This window comes from Triturus cristatus, chromosome 2_1 (assembly GCF_964204655.1).
Source record: "Triturus cristatus chromosome 2_1, aTriCri1.1, whole genome shotgun sequence".
NCBI classification, from domain to species: Eukaryota; Metazoa; Chordata; class Amphibia; order Caudata; family Salamandridae; genus Triturus; species Triturus cristatus.
The window spans coordinates 940132523-940156116 of record NC_140581.1 but is presented as its reverse complement, the minus strand read 5'-3'; the positions used below and the strand labels follow the sequence as shown (position 1 = coordinate 940156116).

The following is a 23594-nucleotide window of genomic DNA, read 5'->3' as shown; positions in this document are numbered from 1 at the left end:
GTCACAGGTCGGCTGATCGGAGCATCTCAGCAAGGCTTAGACTAAGTGGCCAAAAAACGTGTGTGTAAGGAACTTGTTAAAGGGTACTAGAGGCTCGGATGAAGCAGAACCTGGCGGAAGATTTTGCATCAAACTGGCTTTAGTTTCCATTGTAGGAACTGAACATCTATCACTTCTGCTGCTCACTGCACAACTAAAGCAATAGAGCAACTTTCTTCCATTGGTGGACCAGGTGGAGAGGCAAGCTCTGTTTCGAGTTAAGAGTTTATCCTACTGGCATACTGCAAGTCTAAATAAATCCCTTTGTCTGTGTACTCAGAGGAAAGCAGACTGGCTGCCTCCTCGTAATCTTCAGTGTTGTGAAGGACATTAGGTATGCTCCCGGACTGCATCGGAATCAGAGTCAAAGAGCACTTCTAGTCTTGGTTAATAATAGCATTGAGGGAGAGCCACAGGCTGAAAGTCTGGCTGTACAACCACCCGTTGGGCCGTCATTAATACAGAGGGCGACATTGATCTTGCGCAGGCCACTATCTGTTCGAGGTTAGAGACTAACTGAATCCATCCAGTACTGGCTGTGCCAGACTCTGTATTGGTACTGGCACAGAAGGAACTATGGTGGACCTGGGTCCAGAGTGAATCTTGACTGGCTTAGGTACAGTCCTAAGAACAGGGCACAAGTGGATAGTCTGCGTCAGCGGAGTCCCATGTGGAACATCGCAACCTATAGGCACACCAAATGGAGATGACAGTATCTGGAAAATTTGTTGCATGTCCTCCTTCCCAGATGATATCTGGTGTGTGGTCGATGACAGCCCAAGAAATTTGCTGAGCGCCAGGGCTAAAGGTGGGATCAGCTTGGAACAGAAGCTATTCGACCCTTCAACTGTCACCCTATGATTTTTTGCCAGACTTTGTAGTAGCAGAATGGGGACGTATTCAGAATGGCTTTTTTGCAGTTATAGCACATTTTTGATTTTGTCTTACCAGAAGACTTTGAGGAGGAAGGAGACTTGCCTCAGACAGGGCAGACTTCCTAACTGAGAACGTCCCCTTGACAAGGAGAAGGCCTATTGCTTCTAACACAACCACTTTTGCTATGGAATGTAGAGCTTCTTCTCCCACTGCCTGACTGCCTTAGTGTGTACTTATCAGATGACAAAGTCATGACTGTAGCCTCGGCAACCTAACCTAGGAACACGTAATTTGGGTCTGTGGCCAGCATCTGCTGACCACGCTTGAAAACTGTTGTTTTTGGGGGAGACATCGTCCCTGGCAAACTATCTTTATTATTTTAGAGTTGTCGGAAAACAACATATATGGGAGTAGAGCATCAGATCGACAGTTACACCCCTAGGTCACCCTCCCATGCCTCCTGTCCAGGGAATGGGGTCCGTTTACAATCTGCTGTCATGGCCCTGTATAAGAGGGTGACAAAATGGTGACCTCTGCTCCAACAGGACCGGGAAGGTGAGCGTTGTAGCAGGGGACCACTGGGAATGTTGACCATACTTTCCGGACTATGGCTGCAACACAGGCATGTTGAAAGAGCTGACCTGGCCCTACAAAGAAGCTTTCATGTGGTGCTTCAAAAGGTGAGAAATTCTTTGTAGGGGGAACGAGTCCAACAGCATCTGGCAGTCAACCTCCCTCCAGGCTGAGAGATTCATGCATTCCCCCAGAGCGCTAAATGTTGGAAGATCCCAAAAGATGAATTCCCTGGCGAAAGGAGCCGCACCCAGGACCACCTAAGAAATCCGCTCCTACATTGAGGCTGTGTGCCAGATAAGATACAGTACCAATGTCACATCCCTATCCCCCTCCCCCCCCCCCCCGACATCAGGAGCTGATAAGGGAAGAGTACCACTCTGCATTCACTAGGAGCGATTTCTCGAAGGTGCCCTCTACCAGTCAGTGTGCAGCATGTTGGGTTTGAGAAGCTAAGTAATATTGTTTTAAAATAGCTACTGCCAGACCTCTCTCCCCAGTGGTAGCAGCATGTGGGTCCTGGCCAACCTGCTCTTTCCAATGAGCTACACGCGCCAGAAGCACATCCTCCGGTCAGTTCGTCGGAGAAACTCCCGACGGCTACCTCAGAAATTTGCTCATCTTTCATTTGCCGTTCTGGACGAATAATACCCTCCATCCGGTAGCTGTTTGCGGGCATTCTGCCGGGTTATTGATTACAGGAAGGAAAATTGGCACATCTATCTCGGCAAATTGTCTTTGCTGATTCAATGCTGGAGTGGAACGATTCTGTGATTCTTGGTCCATTACCCTGGGGACACATTGTTTGGTTTTCACCACCCAGTTTTGTTTGTTGGTCCCTGTGTGATTTGACCATCTCTGCCCTGATGAAGGTGTGGCCCCGGCTGGGGCTAGACACCGAAACGCGCGTCCAATTGTGTCGGGTAGTTGGACGGACACTACCCTGACTCTATGGATGTTTTACGAATTCTTTCCATCCTATCATCATGTGGCCTGTGATTCACCCTGATGTTGTTACGGATTGCTTTAAATTGTGAATACGTGATTTTGTATGGATGTTAGTATGATTGAAAAATGCCTGTTTGATTGATTGTGTGGGACCTTGCACTTTGACTATATGCATTGTGGTTATAAGTGTTATATGTTCTTATTACTTTATTGCTTTATTTATTGACTGATTATTGAATATGAGAAAATACTCTTTATTAAAATAATTGACTATCTGCCATAGTCTGTACCGGATTGTTGTTTTTTCTATTATGGGATCCTTTTGAGGACCTTTGAGAATTTATCCTGGCAGGTTTTCTGTTGATTCATTGGTAACCTGCTCTTTCCCCCAGCCCATACCAATGAGGTTAGGAGGGAATGCAATCTTCAAAATACCGTGCGTGGTACAGTATCAAAGGAATGCTGAAGAACGTACGAGCATTGTGACAAGAAAACCATCTTGGAGACGGCCACCCAACCCATGAGAGGAAGAGAATTCCAAAACTGCAGAGATGAGTCAAGGTTATCTGTGACCCTTCTAATATAATATTGCAAACTTTTCTGCTGTGTGTAGGCCACAATCACGTCTATATAATGGACTTTATAAGTCTTACAACGACTGGGCATAGGCGGTAGGAAGACCAGGTCATAGGCGGACAGGAATCCCAGAGGAAACAGCAGTGATTTCCTCTGGTTAAGTAGAAGCCCTGGCAGCTTCCCGAATGCGGCCAAGTATGTCAACAGGATGGGAAGAGAGCGCCGGTGGGGGGAGGGTGAAATTGAAAGATAGAATAGTGTCTCGTCAGCATAGAAGGATACCAAGTGTGTAGCATTCCCCACCTTAATCCCACACTCAGTCATGTTCTGTCGGATCCAGACTGTGAGAGGCTCCAGTGCGATCGCAAAGAGGAAAGGGGACAGTGGACAGCCCTGGCATATGCCACTCCTCATCTACCAAGTGACGGAGCATTGCTCACCCACTGGCTGTGGGTTCTGTATACAAAAGGCATACCCAGGATGGAAATTGTGTACCGTTCCCCATCGCCTCCAAACACCTGCATGAAGCAGTTTAATTTATCAGTGTACCTTGGCTATGTCAGTAGAGAGTACCACTAATTCCTACTCTCTACCCTCCACCTCATGTAAGACATGGCTTAAGTGCCACAGGTTTATGGAGGAACTATGACCGGGTATTAAACTGCACTGGTCATCATGGATCAATTGTCTAACTACTGGTCGCAAATGAAGGGCAAGTGCTTTGCAAAGTACTTTGGTGTCCATATTCATCATTGTGCATGGTCTATAAGTCGATGGAACCAAAGAATCAGTCAGGTTTCATGATCAGAGATGCAACCCACCCAATAGTCAGAGAAAGGATCGCAGATGGCCTTCAAGTACACCTTCAATAAACGTTGGGTAAGAACAGGAGCGAAAGTCTGGCAAAACTAGGGGGGAAAACAATGGCTGCCCGGAATCTTGCCACCAAGGAGCTGCCCCAAGGCTGCCGATTTCCTACAGGGTGGGGTCAGCATCCAATTAACTCCCAGCTACTGCTCCCAGCTGGAAAAGCGGCAAGGAGGCCAGAAAGGTATCAAAATTTGCCCATGCAGGTGGGTCTAGATTCCGATACACCTGCTCCAGATGGGGTTTAAAGGGGTCTACTGTCGCCCACTGTGTGTAGACCTCCCGGCCCTGAGGGGACCGAAGGTGAAAAATGGGGGAGCGAGGCGTCTCCTGCCAAAGAATCTAGGGCAGAAGCCACCCACAGCTGTCTCCCTACTTGTGCAAAAGCTGGCAGTATGATTTAATAGTGTTCTTCTCAAGCCTATCCCTCACCTCGGAAACCAATCGCTGCCCTAATAATTCCTCCTCCCTATCTGCTACCAACAACTGGGCGCGTACCAACTCATCCTCCCTCCATGGAAGCTGTGCTTGTAGGGTGTGCCAGACCCCACAGCAAAGGCCTATACAACGTACCTGAATCACCACCTTCATAGTTTTCCACTCAAGTGACTGCGAGTGAGTCATGGACCAGTTTAGTTCAAAGGAATCTGTCAGTGCAGGTGGAGATCGTGGAGCTCCGCTATGCAGAGCTCTGCGAAGTGGTGAAAAAAACTCCGTTGTGCTCATAGGAGTTCTGTAAGCAGTGGAGTGAGATATGTTGCATTGCACATGCTGATTTTTAGTGCCAGAGTTTGCCCCGCACTGTAAAATCAGCTCAAACGGCACCAGGGCCCAGCTTCTTTCTGACGCTTGAGCAAATATTTTACTAGAGCAGCAGCTTCCTCAATGGCGAGCCGCGAGAGAGTAAAAACTCCTCTCTGTGCCGGAGTGGGAAAAACTCAATGAGAGGAGCGGAATTTTACGCCTAGGCCCAGCCAAAACACCCCACCCTCGGGATATTGCAGGATTTCTGGGGCTAGCCTCCAGGTCATCGGCAACCGCAAAGTCCTCCCCCCCACTCGATCTAACAGTAAGCACTGGGATGATCAGACAAGTAGTGGGAGATGTGACACCACGCAAAACACCGGACACCAGAGATGCGGGTACCAAAATACGGTCTAGTGGGCTATGCATACCGTGTTTCAGTGAATAGCAGGTATATTCTTTGGACAAGGAATGGAGAGCTCTACAAATAACGAAAAGTCCCAGAGGAGAAGTGACCTCCTGAAGTGCGAGTCATTCAAGGTTTTTTATTCGGACATAATACCATCTATCGAGGGTACCATCTATTCCGCAATAGAATTCCCCTGCCCACAGAACCCGGGATCCTAAGGCTGGTGAGACAACGTTTCCCACCTTCGGGTAGGTCTCGTCGTCTATGTTCGGCCCCAATGTATGGATGACCAAGACCACCTTCTCCCCATCAAGTCTGCCCTGGATCAATAAATACCAATCATCCACGTTCGCCTAAGTGCGAAGGGGACCCCCAGAGCAATCCAGATAATCACCCCCCTCGAGATAATAACGAGTAACTGGCAAAATGAGATTGTTCCCTCCAATTTTTGGTTAATTTAGTAGCTTACCTGTCTGAGAGGCGAGTCTTCAGTAGGCAGGCAATATCTACCTTGCGTCTCTTAAGGAAGGAGAGCACTCTACACCCTTTTTGATATGACCCCAACCCCTTGGCATTCCATGTAAGGGGCTTAAAAGATCCTACATTACTCATAATAGAGTGATGTGCAGGGCATGCCCCACCCTCCCCCTGTGACAAGGTGACAGTATAGCCATTGAAATGCAGAACAAAAACCATAACTAACATATCCTACCCAGCTCGGACAAGTAATAGCAAGCCATAAGTGCATAGAAGCCCACAAAAATCGATGCCTCAGGAAGTTCCGAATCGCGACCGCAACCTCCCAGAACCAACCCAACCCAGTAGCACCCCCCCCCCTCCCAACAGTCCCTGCTGTAGCAACAACGTCACCGCCATAGATACACACTAGGGATACACCGAATATAAAACAACCTTTTATGTAGAATAGAGCCGCCCAATGGCATCAAACACACCTGTCCCAACCCAAGGTTGAGCTATGCGCTGGAAAAGAAACAGTTGCAAAAACGGGTCGACATTAACACACAGGATTCATCAGATACTTCAATGGTACTTCAGGCCAGGAACAGCCACTATCCAATACCGCACTCTTCACATAGAAGATTGCAGGCGACTGGGGTGCCCCACCGCAATCCTGGAGAGCACCCAGGCACCTCAGGGGGCACCTCAGGGCAATACAGTGTCATGGACAATGTCACTGAGTGTGAGGGAGCGTTCATTGTTCCACCGTCCGGTGTGGCCGCACTCATCAGCATCTCTGGCACTCGCTGGGACCCCAGTTCAGCTGCATCAGTGGTGCCATCGTCCAGAACTACAATTTGGACGGTACTTCCCCGTGACCTGTCACCCCCTCTGGGGTAGGGGCAACCTAGGCCTCGCCGCCCACCCCGGAGAGGGAAGGGGTCTGATTCAGTCAGGATGTACACCAAACATGACTTGCCAGGTACAGACGTCTTCGGGCCGCTCAAAAAAGTGGGACCTTGATGTGATATCACAGAGCTTGGCCGGATATAGGAGCATGTACCTGAGAATCATTGTGCGTAATTTCCTTTTCACCTCCAGGAAAGACTTGCACCGCTCCTGTATCTTCTGTGTGTAGTCGGGGTAAATTGCATTATTACTCTTTTTGAACTGCAGTATGGGTGCGTCTCTGGCAGCTCACAAGATTGAGTCCCCCTCCCTGTAATTTAGTATACTAGTAATGAGAGCCCCTGGAGGAGCTCCCAGGTGGAGGTAGAGGTGTCAGTGACCTACGGGCCCTTTCGATAACGAAGAACTAAGACAAGTCTTTGGAACATAAGTTTTGCCGCAGGGAAAGCCAGCAGACCACACTATTCATTTGAAAGCGGCTTTCCGCATCCTCAACTCGGTGCTACAGGGTGTCGAAGTCCCGCAGCTGAGAGACCTGTTGCTCAAACTGCCACACCTCTGTGTGCAGGGCATGAATGTTGGTTTCAGCGTTTTCCACTTTATCCGGCAACTTGCAGAGGTCCGCCCTCAGCAGATTCACCTCAATGAAAACCCCAGAAATGTGGCCCTCCAGCGCTGCTCTTGAGCCCTGTATTGCCTCTTGCCGGGCGGCCAGCGAGGGTTCCTCCTGACGCTCAAGAGAAGTGTCTGGGGTGCTTGGGCATTCCTGATGAGTGAGTCTATGAGTGGACTGATAAGATGTGGTGTATTGGAAAACAGTATTACCCTGCTGCTGTCGCGGTGGCCTGTACTTTCCCATAGTGTATTTATAACATGGGGTGCATGTCCAGTGGGACACACTCAGCTCAGGAGACCCCCAGCGCCCGGATTCTCCCAGCCTAGTAGTAGATGCCAAGCAGCGGCAGTGTCACCGCGCCCGCCAGACAGGAACGGTAGCAAAGACTGATCCAAGTCAGTAAAATTGGCAGATTCCAACATAGGCAACAATTCCCCGGCAGCCCGCAACAGTTACTGGGCTAAAGTTATAGGCCCTTTCTCCATTCCACTGTCATCACTTGGGGAAAACTCCTCATAGGACTGTGCTGATGAATGTGTGCTGAAAAACTAGGACAGGAGGGTGAAGGCTGGTTAGGCCCATGGCACCAGGCACTCCTGGATAGGCAGGTTAGCAAGGTTTCCTGGCATGACCCGCTGGCTGGGGACCCTCAAACTCCGCCTGGGCCTCCCTGGGGCATCCCTGCTCCTGTCACCCCAGGAGGAGGATCTACAGTTGAGTATCTCCACTTGCCAGCGCTGTGATATTTTCTCATCGGCCGGTGTAAGGCTCCCCACCGCGAGGCTCCACTCCTCAACACTGCAGCAACAACACCCACACCAGTCCCCACAAAGTCCTCGCATTCGCCATTCCTCAGGGTGCTGATGCAGCCGCACCGTAACACTGCCGAGGCGTCCCCAGGACCAGGAGGCCTCCATGTCGTGTGTAAGCCTACCCGGGTGGGCCTTATGCGTGGTCCCCAACCCAAAGCCACGTTTGAAACATGTCCAGTAGCAGTTTGCGAAGGGCTGCAACCCCTTCACCGTTCTGGGCCCTCAAGGAGGAAGGGCGCCAGAGGGCACGGAGATGTCCGCCACAGAAGGTACTGCCACCAGGGGGGCAAAGCTCGAAAGGGGCACAAACCTCCGAGGGGGGAGTGGAGGGTGTCTCCCTAGCTTTGGAGACAGCCCTACCTGCAGCACCTAGGGAAGAGTGCAACGACCAGTGCATGGGTCCAGAGTAGGCCCCGGGGGGCGCATGCCCCTGGAAGCATCATGTGGCCAGCTCCAGTCCTCCAGCCGCAAAGGAGTTTGTCGAAAGGGGCTCCTCCAATAGCTCCAAGGAGTGAAGGGGAGCTGTGGTCCTGCCGGGTGTCTTCTGATGGGGTATGGAGCACAGGATAATGATAGCGGGTGATGGAGTTTAAGGGCACGCCTGCCACCCATCTTGGCTGGCTATGGCACCAGGTTGATATGAAGTTTCTGCAGAGCCATATGGTGCCACCTACCAGTATGTGGAGAGAATTGATGAAAGTATCTCCAGATTCAGTCTGGGAGTATCCAAATGGTGAGGAATCTTAGAAGTATCCATCAGAATCATTTGCATGTAGGAAGGGACCTTTGTGACCACATACTTCTAGTGGGCACCAAGTCTCTTTCTTTGTCAAGAAATCCCATGTGTGCAAGAATGTTTGGTAACAGATGGTATAAGTACAAACATTTCTGTTATTAGACAGGAGATTACTATCTGCAATTTTGCCACTTCACTCATAGACCCGCTCTTTTCAACATAACTTGTTTTAATATGCATTCAAGTGTAATCCAGTTGTACTGCTCCCTGGTGACCCGAGGCCATTAAAGAGTGTCTTATAATATATGGTCAACAAAACTATGCAATTAGAATAGTGCAGTTCATGCCTGTATGCTCTGCCTCTCTTTCTGCGCGCCCCCCCCCTCAAATACCAGCCAATACCTTTCAGTAAATGTAAAGCAAATCACTAGCATGTATCATCCTTACCCTGTAATAGGGCAAAAGTAGAGTGCAAATAGCGCAATAGGGTTCCATTTTGGCAACAGATGAATTGTATTCTCTTTCAGCAATTATGTTGCACGGCCTTTTCTGCCAAAGGTAGACAAGAGGTTTGGCCCAAGCTTCAGTTTCAGTTTCTGAAAATTCTTCATCTTTTATTTGGATGTCAAGTGGCTCTAAAAATAAAAATAAGCATCAAATAAATCTATATGCAAGACCACACAAAATAAAATACAGTTAGTTGAATTACCACGAGCCAACGCTTTTTCGACTGAACCACTGGAGCACTAAAAACATAAACCAACTGAAAGTATGAAACAATAGTTTTAAATTTCTGTAATGGCACAATAATTATCAATAACTAATTATACAGTCCTAACCATCTTCGTAATGAACAAGTTACTTACCTTCGGTAACGCATTATCTGGTAGAGACTATCTAGCTGCAAATTTCTTACCTTTTAATTTCCCAGGCATCAGGCTGGATCCAGAAACTTTTGCTGAGCAATACCCCGTGCACGCGATGTCGGGTGGCTCCAAAAGGCCCCGCGTGACGTCGTTGGCGTCGGTTATGATGTGGCGGTGCCTACATAGGCACCACCCAAGCACGCGGAAGTCAGTACTTTTCATTTTTCCACGCTAGAAGCGGAGAGCCACGAAGTGACTCACATAAACGGTTGCAAAACTAGGGCCATGAAAGGGCAGTAACCCTAGACCTACAACATCAGTCCACAAAGCGGGGAGGTATGGTTGGGATTGTGAGGAATCTGCAGCTAGATAGAGTTACTACCAGATAATGCGTTACCGAAGGTAAGTAACTTGTTCATCTGCTAGAGACTTCTAGCTGCAGATTCCTTACCTTTGAAACAGATACCCGAGTCATACCATCCCGGCGATGGTTTGCTTACTCATGAGCTAGACTAAAAAGTCTTGCAGGACTGAGCAGGCAAAGTGCCCGTCCCTGCGCACTTGACCATCAAGGCAATAATGTTTTGCGAACGTGTGCAATGATGCCCATGTCGCTGTTTGACAGATGTCTTGAACTGGGACACCCTGTCCCAAGGCCGTAGTTGCAGCCCTTCCCCTGGTGGAATGGGCCCTTAATCCCTCAGGGGGCTGCTTCTTCGCCAAGGCATAACATATTTTAATGCAGAGAACAACCCAGCGACAGGTGATCCTTTTCTGCACTGTCTTTCTCTTCTTTGCTTCCACATATCCCACAAAGAGTTGGTCATTCACCCGGAACTCTTGAGCGGTCAAGGTAGAATGACAACACTCTTCGGTCCAGTCGGTGGAGACGCTCCTCTTCCTTAGAGGGATGTGGGGAGCAAAGAAGGTAGGCAAAGTGATGGACTGACCCAGATGGAATGGGGTCAGAACCTTTGGCAAGAATGATGCCCTGGTGCGAAGCACCACCTTGTTGGGAAAGGACAAGGTGGCGAGGTGGATAACGCCTGCAATTCACTCACCCTCCGGGCCGATGTAATCACCACTAAGAAGGCTGTTTTGATGGGTCAATTGTGCAAAGGCTCGAAAGGATCGCACATCAGATAAGTGAGGACCAAATTAAGGTCCCATTGTGGCATAACAAAGGGTGTAGGGGTAAATAAATGAACCAACCCTTTCAAAAATCTATTTACACTAGGAGATCTAAAGAGAGAAGGCTGGTCTGGCAGCTGCAAAAAAGCAGACAGAGCAGAAAGGTATCCCTTGAGAGTTCCCAAAGCAGAGCCCTGCTGGGCAAGGGTAAAAACGAACAAAAGAACAGTAGAAAGAGGCGCAGAAAGAGGGTCAATAGACCTTTCTGTACAGTATAATACAAATTTCTGCCAACGGCAGGCGTATACCGACTTAGTGGAGGGCCGCCTGGTCGCCAGAATAACATTACAGACTTCGGGAGGAAGGTCAAAGCCATCAACTACAGCCGCTCAATCTCCACACATGGAGGGGCAGAGTTGACCGGTTCAGGTGGAGAACCCTCCCTTGGTGCTGCAACAGAAGATCCTCCCGAAGGGGCAGCCTGATCGGAGGATCGACACTCATGCTCAGAAGCTCTGGATACCAGACTCTCCCCGCCCAGTCTGGTGCCACAAGGATGACTTGGGCCAGGTTGCTCCTGACCTTCTTCAGAACCCTGGGCAGGAGCGGTATGGGCGGAAAGACATACAACGGGCCTCAGCTCCACTCGTGACGAAACGCGTCGCCGAGCGATAGCCGCCTTGGAAACTCCAGCGTGCAGTACTGCTGACATTGAGCGTTCTCTTTGGAGGCGAACAAATCTAACCAAGGCTCTCCCCACTGTTGAAAGAGACCTTGTGCCACCTCCGACTGGAGACGCCATTCGTGATCCTGAAGGCATCGACGACTGAGATCGTCCACCCTGGCATTCAGAGAACCTGCCAGGTGTTGAACCACCAGGGTTATGCCCTGATGTTCCAGCCATGCCCAGAGACAGAGGGCCACTCGACAGAGGGCCCACGACCCCACCCCGCCTTGCTTGTTGCAGTACCACATGGCGGTGGTGTTGTCTGTGAACACCTGCATTAACTTCCCCTTGACAGAGGGAAGGAATGCTTTCAATGCCAAACGAATCGCTCTGAGCTCCAACAAGTTTATGTGGAGCCCAGACTCCACCGGAGACCAGTGACCCCTGATCTCCGCGCCTCCCATGTGGCCGCCCCATCCCAGAAGAGACGCATCCGTCACAACTGTGAAATCTGGTTGGGGAAGGGAGAGGGGTCTGCCGTTGACCCAATCACGGTTTGTTAACGACCACTGCAGATCCTTTGCAGTCCTTCCGAGATCCGAACCACGTCGGTGAGATTTCCCCGATGCTGTGCCCATTGGAACTTCAAGTCCCACTGCAGAGCCCGCATATGCCACCTGGCGTGTCTTACCAACAGGATGCAGGAGGCGATGAGGCCCAACAGCCTCAGAGTCAGTCTCACTGAAATCCAGGATAGAGGCTGAAACATCGTAATCATAACCTGAATATCCTGGACCCTGCTCAGGAGGATAAGCCCGAAACTGCACTGTGTCCAGAACAGCTCCAATGAAAGGGAGCCTCTGAGAAGGAGTCAGGTGTGACCTCTGCACATTTATAGAGCACCCCAGCAAATGCAGGAGATCCGCCATAGTCTGAAGGTGGGAGATGACTGCCTGGAGTGAGGACACCTTCAACAGCCAGTCGTCTAGGTAGGGGAAGACTGACACCCCTAACCTGTGCAGATGAGCTGTAACCACCGCCATCACCTTGGTGAACACCCTAGAGGAACTAGTAAGGCCGAAGGGGAGCACAGTAAACTGAAATTGCTCGTGGCATACCTTGAACCGCAGGTAACGCATGTGTCCCGGCAGGATGGGAATGTGAAAATATACATCCTGCAGGTCCAACGCCACCATCCAGTTTCCTTTTTGAGGAAGAGATTGACGGTCCTTAGATTTAAAATGGGCCGAAGCCCCTTCGGAATCAGAAAGTAGCGTGAATAACAGCCACCACCTACTTCTGGAACTCGGACCCTTTCTATAGCTCCATTGGCCAAAAGGGCGGTAATTTCCTCTTGGATCAACTTCAAATGATCCTCCACCAGCTGTTCCTGAGTTGGCGGAATAGAAGGAGGAAAAGAAAGGAAAGGAAGAGAATAGCCCTCCTGGACCACCTGTAAGACCCCCTTGTCTGTTATAGATCTCCAGCGGGGGAGATGACGACTTATTCTCCCACCCACTGGAGTAGTGTGGTCCTGCAGAATCAGCCTAGGAGTGCTTGGAGGCTGTGGCTGCCGGGGGCAGTGTGGGCGATGACTTCTGGCCTGCATTCTGAGGACGGAATGAACCGCGTCCACGCACGGCTTAGGTAGTCTGACCCAAACAGGGGCTAGGATAGGGCTGACGTGGCTGGAAACCCCTTCCACTGCCACAAAAGCGGCAAAAGGAAGACTGGCCATGAGGAGTGGAGAAGAGGCCGTAGCTCGAGAGTCCTTGAACCTGACCAGGGCCGAGTCTGCCTTTTCCGCAAAAAGGAGGGTTCCATCAAAAGACATGTCCATCAAATTGGCCTGGACATCCCCCGAGAAGCCAGTTGTACGAAGCCAGGTGTGGCGCCTCAAGGACACTGTCATTGAAATAGATCTGCCCAGCAAATCTGTCATATCCAAACCACACAGTATGGCGAATTTTGCTGCATCTCTCCCGTCCTTGAAAGCTTGGGAGAGCACAGCCTGGGCCTCTTCCGGGACTTGAGGCAGCACCTGCGCAAGCGTCTCTCAAAGAGAGTGGGAGAAATGGCCCAATAGGCATGCGGTATCCACTGCCAGACTGGAGGAAGAAAACATCTTCCCAAATGAGTCCAGTCTCTTGGAGAAGGAGAGGCCTGCCCCACCAAAATTTCTGGAGTGGGGTGTTGGCTGAGGAACTTTGGGTCACCCTGTGCTGGGCGATGGCGGCGTGTAATCGTCCTATTCACAGGTGCCCCTTCCTAGAAAGGACATCCGTAAGTGCATCATTAAAGGGCAAAAGGGGTTCAGAGGATGAAGCACTTCGGTCAGGAGATTAGACCTGACCTGCACTGAGGGCAGCTCCAGTCCAAGGACCTCAGCTGTCCTCTTAACTACCATGGCATAGGACGCCCCCTCCTCCATAGCCACTGTAGGTGAAGAGAGCTTGCCAGAGTCTGGGGAAGTATCCAGACCACTGGCTTCCCCAAGTTCCCCATACCAGTCCATAGTGTCCTCAGAGACATCCTGGTTCTCTAATGGGTCTCCAGACTCCTCCCATTCCTCTCCTGAGCCTAGCACATCCCCAAAGTGCTCAGGCGACAACATAGAACTCCTGCGTTCTGTCGACATCTGAATCGGCATCGCTCAATGCCGTTCTGGCTCCATGTCGTCAGGGATGAGGATGGGGCTTGCGCCACCAAAGGGTGCCGGCGAGGTCGCGGGCACACACTTAGGGTTTGACGCCAGGGAAGGTCACGTTGGTACGCCCGGCGTCGAACCAAACCTGGGATCTGATCCCTGAAGCCCCACCGGCGCTGTGGCCAAAGCTGACGCCATCAAACCCGATGGGGCCCCATCTGACCCCGCGGGGCTTGAGGGCTCACCAACAGGGTTGTTCCGCTCAAATACGCAGCGCATGGCCTCGTAAAAATCTTTAATTTGAGCGGGAGTCGCTCCATGCTCCCAGAAATGGAGGGAGGCGCAAAGTCGACTCTGGCTCAGGCTCCGCAGAACTGTACCTAGAGCGTCAGTGTTCCTTACCTCTCTCAATGACGGACGCCAGTTGAGGTGAAGTCGAAGTCCGCTTGGACTTCTTCTTGTGCCTCTTCCCCGAGTGTCCAGATGACCTCGAATGGGAGCAAGAGGACTTAGGGCTCCATGATCGATCCCGCGACCTCCTCTTCCTCGTACGGGATCGTGACCTACTCGGAGCCTCACTAGACGTGTCGACTGCCGGGCGGCGAGCAACTTCATCAAACGCTCCCTCAATGACTTCGGAGCCATCGCCCGACAGTCTGAACATGACTTCAAATCATGGTCGTGTTCAAGACTCCACAGACATACGCGGTGGGGATCGGTAACCGGCATCATGCGGGAACAAGCCATCGTCCGACAGTCTGAACATGATTTCGAATCGTGGTCGCATTCAAGACACCACAGACATACGCGGTGGGGATCGTAACCGACATCATGCGGGAACAAGTCCCGCATTGTTTAAAACCTGTCTTCTTACCAGACATCCCTCGCACACGAATTCGCAATCACAAATATCTACAAAAGTCGAGAAAAAAAGCAGCAGAGGGTTAGCTCTTCCCGGATCGGCGCTTAACTGGCACAGAAAGTAAAGAACTGGCGCCCGCGAGCCTGGGTGGCGCCTATGTAGGGACTGCGATGTCATAACCAACGTTGCCAACAACGTCACGCGGGGCCGAATGGACCCAACCGACGTCGCGCAAGGGGTATTGCTCAGCAAAAGTTTCCGGATCCAGCCTGACGCCTGGGAAATTCAAAGGTAAGGACTCAGCAGCTAGAGTCTCTATCAGTTAGCTCTAGCATGCAAGGGTGAATGCTTCCATGAAGACAGAAAACTGCTATAGCCAAAATTTCTATTATATTTTTTTAACTTCTACTGTCCTTCCTCTGTTTACCACTGGCCACTCCCCTTTTTCATCCTTTACCGTTAGACAGCACACATACTTAACAGTGAAAATTGTGAGTCTATGTGGAGATAAGAGGCTACCAAGCAGTGGCATTATGCAAAATAATTGGTTCTCTATGAAGAATATGCTGAGAGGCCTGGAAGATTTCTACCAGCCACATCCTAACTGCTTATCAATAAGTATACAGGCTCGACTACCTCCTCGACCACCCCCCTCAAAAAAGTGCTTAAATTATTGTGTAGGTGTAGCTTGCTGTCAAGAATTGGGCAACTGCAATATACATTACACGAGTCTTCTGCTCTGCAACCAGGCAGAGTCTGATGCACTGGTGAGGTAATGACACCACCATAAAAGTGGGTGGCATGGATATCTCTTGTTCTTTGTTACTAAGGATGAAATACAGCACTGTGAGAAGAAAAAAGTAGCACACTGTAAAATAGTGGTAACAATACAAAATATGCCATCACCTCTTCAACACATCTTTAATACTCCCAGACTTAAAAATGTGAAGGTGTACCAAAGTGTATACACATTTTCGTCAAAGAGCACCAATCAGTACTACAGCTGTGATTTGATTTACTGCCACTTGCTTCACCAAGAAAGTAATGGCAGTGGAAGAATTTAAAACCTCACAGGACCCAGACAACAAAGCAAGTTTATAAAGCAGAATGAAAATAATTGTTGTAAACTGCGTTACTGCATAGTACATGTGTCTTTACATTCCGCCCATGAAGACTCCACAGACTACTTGAACGTCATGGTGCTAGAGGCAGTCGTGCAACTTCTGCTGTAGAATAAACAATAATAATTATAATCTCCAACTTGACCCAGCTATTGCCAGCCACAAACGAGAGAGTGTCGCGCAAATGTCACATACCAAATAAACATCCAAAGTCTCTTTTGGATATTAACCCTCCCAGTTTAAGGATATTAATAACATCCTATTTATTAACATCATATTCATCCTTGAAGGCTCCCAAAACCTCTTCAACATTCATCAATAGTCTTGGGCTGGAGAGTGAGGTACAAAAGAGGTTTCAGGCACTGGATCCCAAATCCGACCGCCAAACAATAATTTACATTTGGAAAGGGTTTGAGACTGTATCTGAAGACTAGCCCCGTATTCACCACAATACTCTTTTGAATCACAATTACACAGATCTCCATCAGACACGGAGATGCACAACTAAATTAAAGAAGGAGAGCATCTTTCTGAGCGGTGATAAAATTCACCCACCCACTGGCAGAACCACTGAAGACTTGAAGATCATGACTGGTGTGTCGTCTCCTACTATTTTCAGAACCAAATCTCAGCTGAATTCCATTTGTTTCCCTCATTGTCACCAGTTTATAAAGAACGTCCAGCAATGTGTGACAGTTCGCAAGATATTTTGGGAGCAGTCAGCAATGTAAGCCTAATGAATGGGGCTAAAGCACCTGTTTGCTGTTAATGCTGAGAGACTACTGATTAGACACTAACCCTTCCGAGCTTTTTAGAAAGAGACATATCATCCCTCCAACAAGCCCTCTGCTTTGATGACCTAACTGAAGCCTAGTCATGCCTTGGGGGACAGCAGGATCAGATAATGTTTCCGAATGCATCTGAGAAGCTAAACTCCCATGACTGTGACGACTGCCTGAAAAGGCAGTTTAAGTTTGACACTAGCATTTCCTCGTTGGTGGTTTACGCTTGAATACCTTGTCTTCCAGCTGAAAAAGAGTGCCGTCTTCTGGTCCTCCATCCGGGAACCCCAACACACCCTTACTTGCAGAAAATGCATCTTAGTCAATGCACCTTTACGTACTGTATTTCAGTTTATAACTGGCAGTATTAATGGCTGATACTGCTTTTAGGAAATGCACCTTATGTTTTACTACTATTTGATACATGGACCATCATACCTTCCCAGAAAGGCTGCAAATGACTTTTCAAAAGTTTTCAATATAGATGAAGTGCATCTACAAGGCAAGGGATTGCCAGAGGAAACATCAGAAAATATATTGCCTTGTCAATTACATTTTGGAGTGGGAAGGTAAATTCAAGTACGTCGTTTTATAGAATCAGGGAAATGCTGTTGATAAGCTGCCTGTTTAGGAAAACAATAATAATATGTGTACAGCACCTTACTTTATTCTGGTATTTATTATGGTTGAAAACATTGACAGTCTTTTTTGTGAACCATGATATCTGCTCTATGTTTGCTCTCAGTGTACCTGTCAATAAAGTTGGTTAAAAAAAACACATTATGCCATGTCATTACATGGCATATGTTCTGGTCCACAATCACGAGTTAACTGCTGTGAAGGACTGCGTTAAAGCCATAACTCTACTTAGCCACCATCTCATCAGGTAACATCTACGGCCTCACAAGGTTTGATTCAGACTTGGCAAGAGTGGACGACCCTCAACTGTTGCAGGAAGTTCTATGTTAGGACCGGAGGCGAGGATTATGATATTCTTTCTCCACTGTATTAAATTGCAGCCATTTGAAGTTAACAAAACAAGTGTCCATGGGCAGAACGCCCACTCTCCTCTGCACCAATCACAGGGCTCCTGGGTGATGATAGTCCTCTGTTACTGCCCATTCCCCATTCTTTCTTCGCTGCTTACAGACAGATAAGTGCTATTTTACTTCATTCTCAGTATTTTGCAGAATTGTGTTTTTTCGCGACTATTTAAACCGTCAAGTTATTGATCTCATTCATAGCATACTTAATGCGTGCTGTGCCGGTCTCTACGTGGGTTTTCTCAACTGTTTTTCCCCTCAGGCACATCCAGCGCTGACGCGCGCTTTCCTTTACTGTAACCCTGCCTTCGGGTGGTAGGCGTGTGCTTTGCCTTGATTTGTGTATGGTATTGTTTCCTGTGGGTTTTTTATTTCTTTTTCCCCGGAGTTTCTAGCGATGCGCGCCGGCTGTTTGCAGACGCGCGCTTCGCGCTCTGTTACCTTCATTCTTGTATTTGTTAGCGGTGAGGCGCGCCGGCTGTTTGCCGTCGACCGCCTCGCGTTGTGTCACCTTTACTTGTCAATTTTTCGGTTTTCCTTGTCCGCGAGTCAGCCGCTACTCGGCTGACTCGCATCCAGCCGTGGGAGCGTTTCCTCCCTAACGGCTGCGTAGTTGGTGCGGCTCGCAGTGTTCTCCTCCTGCCGCCTGAGGGTGCGTTTGTGCGTCTTCCTCATGGCGTGCACTCTCGAGATTCCACGCATTTTGCACATTTTTCAATCTCGAGATTGCACTGCCCTGAGTGAGCCTCTGCCTGCCTTTCACCATATGCTGGTCTGTCTACTGCCATTAGGCAGCTTTGAGTGAGTGAACGCCCCCCTGAACGCCTTTTTTCAAGGTCTGTACCTGTCATTAGTGCGTGGGTGACTGTGTCCTGCCTGGGGGGTCAATATCTTTAGCTTCCACAACGCTCCGAGGGAGTCTGTATTGCAGGCTGTAACCTGCTGGGGCCCCATTTTCAGGCAGGCTGCCCTTTTATCCTTAGCACCAGGGCTGTTGGGTCCCAGGGCTTTGTTACCTAACGCGAGCAATGCTTGCTTGAAGTCTAGGCTGACACCCATGCCCCCCTCCCCCCCCCTTATTGCGAGGTGATCACTCTCTGTCATGTATCCCACTTACCTGGGTAGTGTCACGTTCCTGTCCTCATGGAATCTTACCAGGATGCCACATACCAATTATGACCAGTGGGAGGAGGACCCACAACCAGCGCTTCAGTGGGACGCAGATTTTTAGAATGCTGTAGACTAATCTATCTATAAAGCGGTGGAGCAGGTTATGGGGCCTCTGGAGGACTGCCTCTCCCACAGGATTGAGCAGGCCTGTGATAAGCTGGCTAGGGCGGCACAGGCCACTCCGACTTCTCTTCCACCCAGCAGAGACCCGCTGACTCTCATCCCCTCCGGCCAAACGACCCAGAGATGCCGGGGTTGACACGGACGCCTTTGATCGCCTTAAACAGGCTTTCCTGGCGAGCACTGCCCCATCAGCGACACCAGATACCCCTGGGGACCCTGCTCAAGGCGACGATGATGCCGCTGACGGCCCTTCACGCCCCTGGTGCCCTTCACGTCCTGTGCCTGATTCTGGTGACCAGAATCTCTGCGCAGATATGTTAAATCCTGACGACATTCTGCATCCTAGGTCTTCCGACTGGGCGCCCTGTGAGAAAGTTGCCCAATATGTCGCCAGCCGCATCCACCGGCAGTTAGAGGCCTCAGTTCGTAACTGTCTCAGGGCAGAGTGCCCTCACCCCTCTTTAGAAGGAAAGGTAGCTGCCACTTCTGATATTGACCCACGCATGGCGACATTTTTACAGAAATTCATCAAGGACCCTAAGAAGGGCATTGACAGGTCTTGGCGGGCTTGCCAATACAAGCTCCTATATGCCCTAGGCCCATCACGAAAATCCTTGATATGGCAGAAGAAGCCAGATCGTCAGGGTCCCTGATCTCCCCAGAGAATCTATTGTCTTGGGCCCAACGCGTCATGGTATTTCTGGGAAATGCCAACTGTGCTATCTCGACAGAATAGCACAGATCTCTCCTGATTAAGGTTGACCCCAAGCTTGGGGATTTGGCAGACTCAGAGGCAGGCCCCATTGCTCAGGAAGGCCTCTTCGGAGAGCCCTTTATGAAAGAGCTGGGGCGCTTCGTCAATACCTTTACGTCTCTGGACAGGACGCAGTCCTCTATAAGGAAAGTGTTTCTCACTAGGGTTTTCCGAGGGGCCCATCGAGGCAGGGGCTGCTCGTCCGGCCGCCCCAATCATCACAGAGGGCAAGGCTCCAACCAGGGAAATTACCAGGATCAAGCCAGATTCGGCATTTTCTACCCGAAAAGAGGACAGCGAGGCAAGAACCGAGGTGGTAGAGGCAGTGGCGCCTCCAGCTCTTCCGTTGAGTGTTCTCCCTTCTTCCCTTCTAAAAGTGGGGGGCCATCTGGCGCATTTTTTCCAGGCCTGGACTTCTGTCACGGGGGACGCCTGGGTTCTCCAAACTGTTCAGGGGTTTCATATAGAGTTTCACGGGGAACCCTTCCAACCGTTTCCGCCACATCCTCTTGCTTTTTCGTCAGTAGACGCCGTATTGGGCGATCAGGAGGTCCAATCTCTTCTGGGCAAAGGGGCAGTTGTAGAAACTCTGCCCCATCCCTGCGGCTTCATCAGCAACCTGTAAGTGGTGGACAAGACTGACGGGGCCAGAGGCCCAACATCAACTTGCGCGAGTTCAACGAGTGGCTGGCTTATCGCCACTTCAAGATGGAGGGAATCCATCTTCTTCGCGATCTCCTCAGGCTGAACGACTGGATGGTGAGTCTCAATCTCAAGACGCATATCTGACAATACCCATTTTCCCTCCTAACCGGAGGTTCCTGCAATTTCACTGGCGGGACAGGACGTACGAGTTCACCACTCTTCCTTTCGGTCTTTCCTCCGCGCCTTGGTGCTTCACCAAGGTTCTCTGTCCGGTGATCGAGCGTTTTCGGGCGTCCGGTATGAGACCCATAGTTTACTTGGATGACATCTTGTTGATGGCTCAATGCCCCAACGCCATGCCTCATCAGCCCCAGACAGCGATCAATTTGCTCCAAAGCCTGAGCTTCATGATCAACGAGGCGAAGTCCACCCTCGCTCCATCCCAAAGGGTCATTTTCCTTGGGATTTCCATCTACTCCGTGGCAGCTACGCTCAGTCTCCCCTCCCGAAAGATGACGAAAATTCGTCACAAACTCAGGAGAGCTCTCACTCAACAGCGCCTCTCCCTCAGGAAACTGGCCCGCATCGTAGGTCTTCTCTCGGCATCGATTCAGGCTATCTTTCCGGGGCCACTCCATTACTGGGCCCTCCAGCGCCTCAAAGCCCAACACCTTCGCAAGGGACTCTCCAACTCACAGAAGGTGTCACTCTCTGCGGAAGCAAGAGAGGAAATACAGTGGTGGCTCTCCAACATGGATGCCTGGAATGGGCGTGCGATTTTCGGTTTCGTGCTGGATATCGTTATAGAATCAGACGCCAGGGGCGCGTGTTGTGGCGATTTCATGACGGGAGATGTGTGCTCAACACAGGAGCAACAGTTGCATATCAACTGTTTGGAACTCCTGGCAGGGTCGTTCGTGATCCAATGTTGGACCAAAGATTCGGGTCAACCCTGCGTCCTGCTCAAGATGGACAACATATCGGCAGTCCGGTACATCAATCATCTTGGGGGCACGCGTTCGAGAGCTCTCTTGGACATTGGAGCACATTTTTGGCAGTACTGCCTGGATCATGATGTTTACGTTACTGCGGAATACCTGATGAGTCAAGACAACCAGATAAGGGATTTCCACTCCCGCCATTTTCACGAAGGGAGTCTTTGGAAGTTGCATCCTGGGGTCTCCGCGGATCTCCAGAGTATCTGGGATCCATTCTCAGTCGACCTGTTTGCCTCCCGTTTGGACCACCAACCTTCTTCAGTTGGAAACCGGATCCCAAGGCAATGCGGACAGACTCATTCCTTCAGAATTGGCTGGAAGAAAGGGGCTATGCCTTTCCCCCATTCGCCAGGCTCACGAGGATCTCAGCCAAGGTTTGACGTCAGGGAGCGGACGTGGTCCTAATTTCTCCAAATTCGAGGTCTCAAGTTTGGTTTCCGGTTCCTCTAGAACATTCTTGTGATTCTCCAATCCCACTCCCCCGCTTTCCGACTCATCTTCTTAATCTGGACAGAGTTCCGAATCCACTAATAGCGCAGGGCTCTCTCGCCTTGATGGCGTGGCGGATTACAGGGGACGCTGGGCGGTCCCAGGCCTTTCGGGAGAGGCTGAGAAATTCATGTCCAAGGCCTGGTCCGACAGTACTGTCAAATGATACTGTTCTACCTGGAGGAGGTGGTATCGTTGGCGTGTGTGAAGGAGTCTCAATCCCGTGGCAACAGATGTGACCTCTATACTGAATTTTTTGGCCGCCCTAACGGAGTAGGGCTTGGCTTACAGGACCATTAACACCTTCCGTTCTGCCATCTCAGCGGGTCATATCATGGTGGACGGTTCTCCTGTGGGTGAACACCCCGTGGTCTGTTGTCTCCTCCGAGGCATCCACCTCTCTCTACCTCCTGAGCCTTGTTATTCTCAACTCCGGGATGTTAATCAGGTTTTAAACTTGTTTCTGTCCTGGCAGCCGAACAGGTTCCTTTTTAGGAAAGAACTGTCAGGCAAAATTGGCGATGCTTCTCTGTCTTGTATCCTGCTGGAGAGTTTCGGACGTTAGGGCCCTGGACATTTCCAGCAGGATCTTTTCTCCCACGGGAGTCACCTTTACGATTCGGAGACAAACAAAATGTGGGACGAAGTATATTTCTTACCCTGCGTTCCCAGACACTCCGAAGCTGTGTGTGGTCTCTTGCCTCAAGGCGTACGAGGAAATGTCAGAGGGGTTCCGTCCTCCGGGTGAGCGGCAATTGCTTATTGCGCTAAAGAAGCCCCATAAGGCAGTTTCTTCCCCCACCATTGCCTGGTGGGTAAGGTGGGTGATGCAGAAAGCTGGAATTGACCTTGGAGTCTTCGGCGCTCACTCTGCCAGAGGAGCTATGGCCTCTAAAGCATTTACCCTGGGAGCTCGTCTGGAAGACATTCTGAATGCAGCGGATTGGTATTCAGACTCCACCTTTAAGTGGTTTTATTTTAAGCCGAATATTTATATGGCTCATTTGGTAGTGAGAAAGCTTTAAACGAGAATAATCCTCACCTCCGGTCCTGACAGAATGAAAAATGTCCTAGCTAGCGTAACTGAAAGTTTCAATTCTATTAAGGACTCGGAGGCGAGGATTATCCCACCCAGGGTACAAGGTTCTTTTTGGTACCTTTCCACCCTCCTATTAGGGTAAGTAAGATGTTTTGTTATCCCGTCTACAATACCAGCTGACGTTGCTATATGTTTCGCTGTTCCGTTTCCCCTACAGGCTAAACCTTAGCCATTGATGTCGCTTATGCTTTATTTTGCTTTGCAAGCGATTCTGGAAAACAAGATCTGTGAAGCCTCCTGACTGGCTGACCTTCAGCGACGAAAGAAAGTGAATGGACAGTAACAGAGGACTACCATCACCCAGGAGCCCTGCGATTGGTGCAGAGGAGAGGGGACGTTCTGCCCATGGACACTATCATTTTCTTGTGTTAATCCCTATGTTTCATGGGAATAGTAGTTTTGTTAACATCAAATGGCTGCTATTCAATAAAGTGGAGAAAGAATAGCATAATCCTCGCCTCCGAGTCCTTAATAGAATTGAGACTTTCCGTTACAATAGCTAGGAAATTTTTCATTCAGCTTCAATGAACCACTTGCCTTAATGGGAAACCTCAGAAAACTAAGCTTCCATTCTGGTAGTTTATCCAACGACATTCACTGAAACATTCTTCTCTGCTGGTAATTAGATGGTGC

At 49.9% G+C, this 23594-nt stretch overlaps 1 protein-coding gene across 1 annotated transcript in view; it reads right to left on the bottom strand.

The window, feature by feature from the left end:
* Positions 1-23594, bottom strand: part of KDM4C (lysine demethylase 4C) — a 1697337-nt gene that overhangs the window by 666029 nt on the left and 1007714 nt on the right. Inside the window, exon 13 of the mRNA XM_085633463.1 lies at positions 9012-9199. Coding sequence (XP_085489589.1) covers positions 9012-9199 — 188 coding nt within the window. The remainder of the gene's footprint in view (positions 1-9011; positions 9200-23594) is intronic.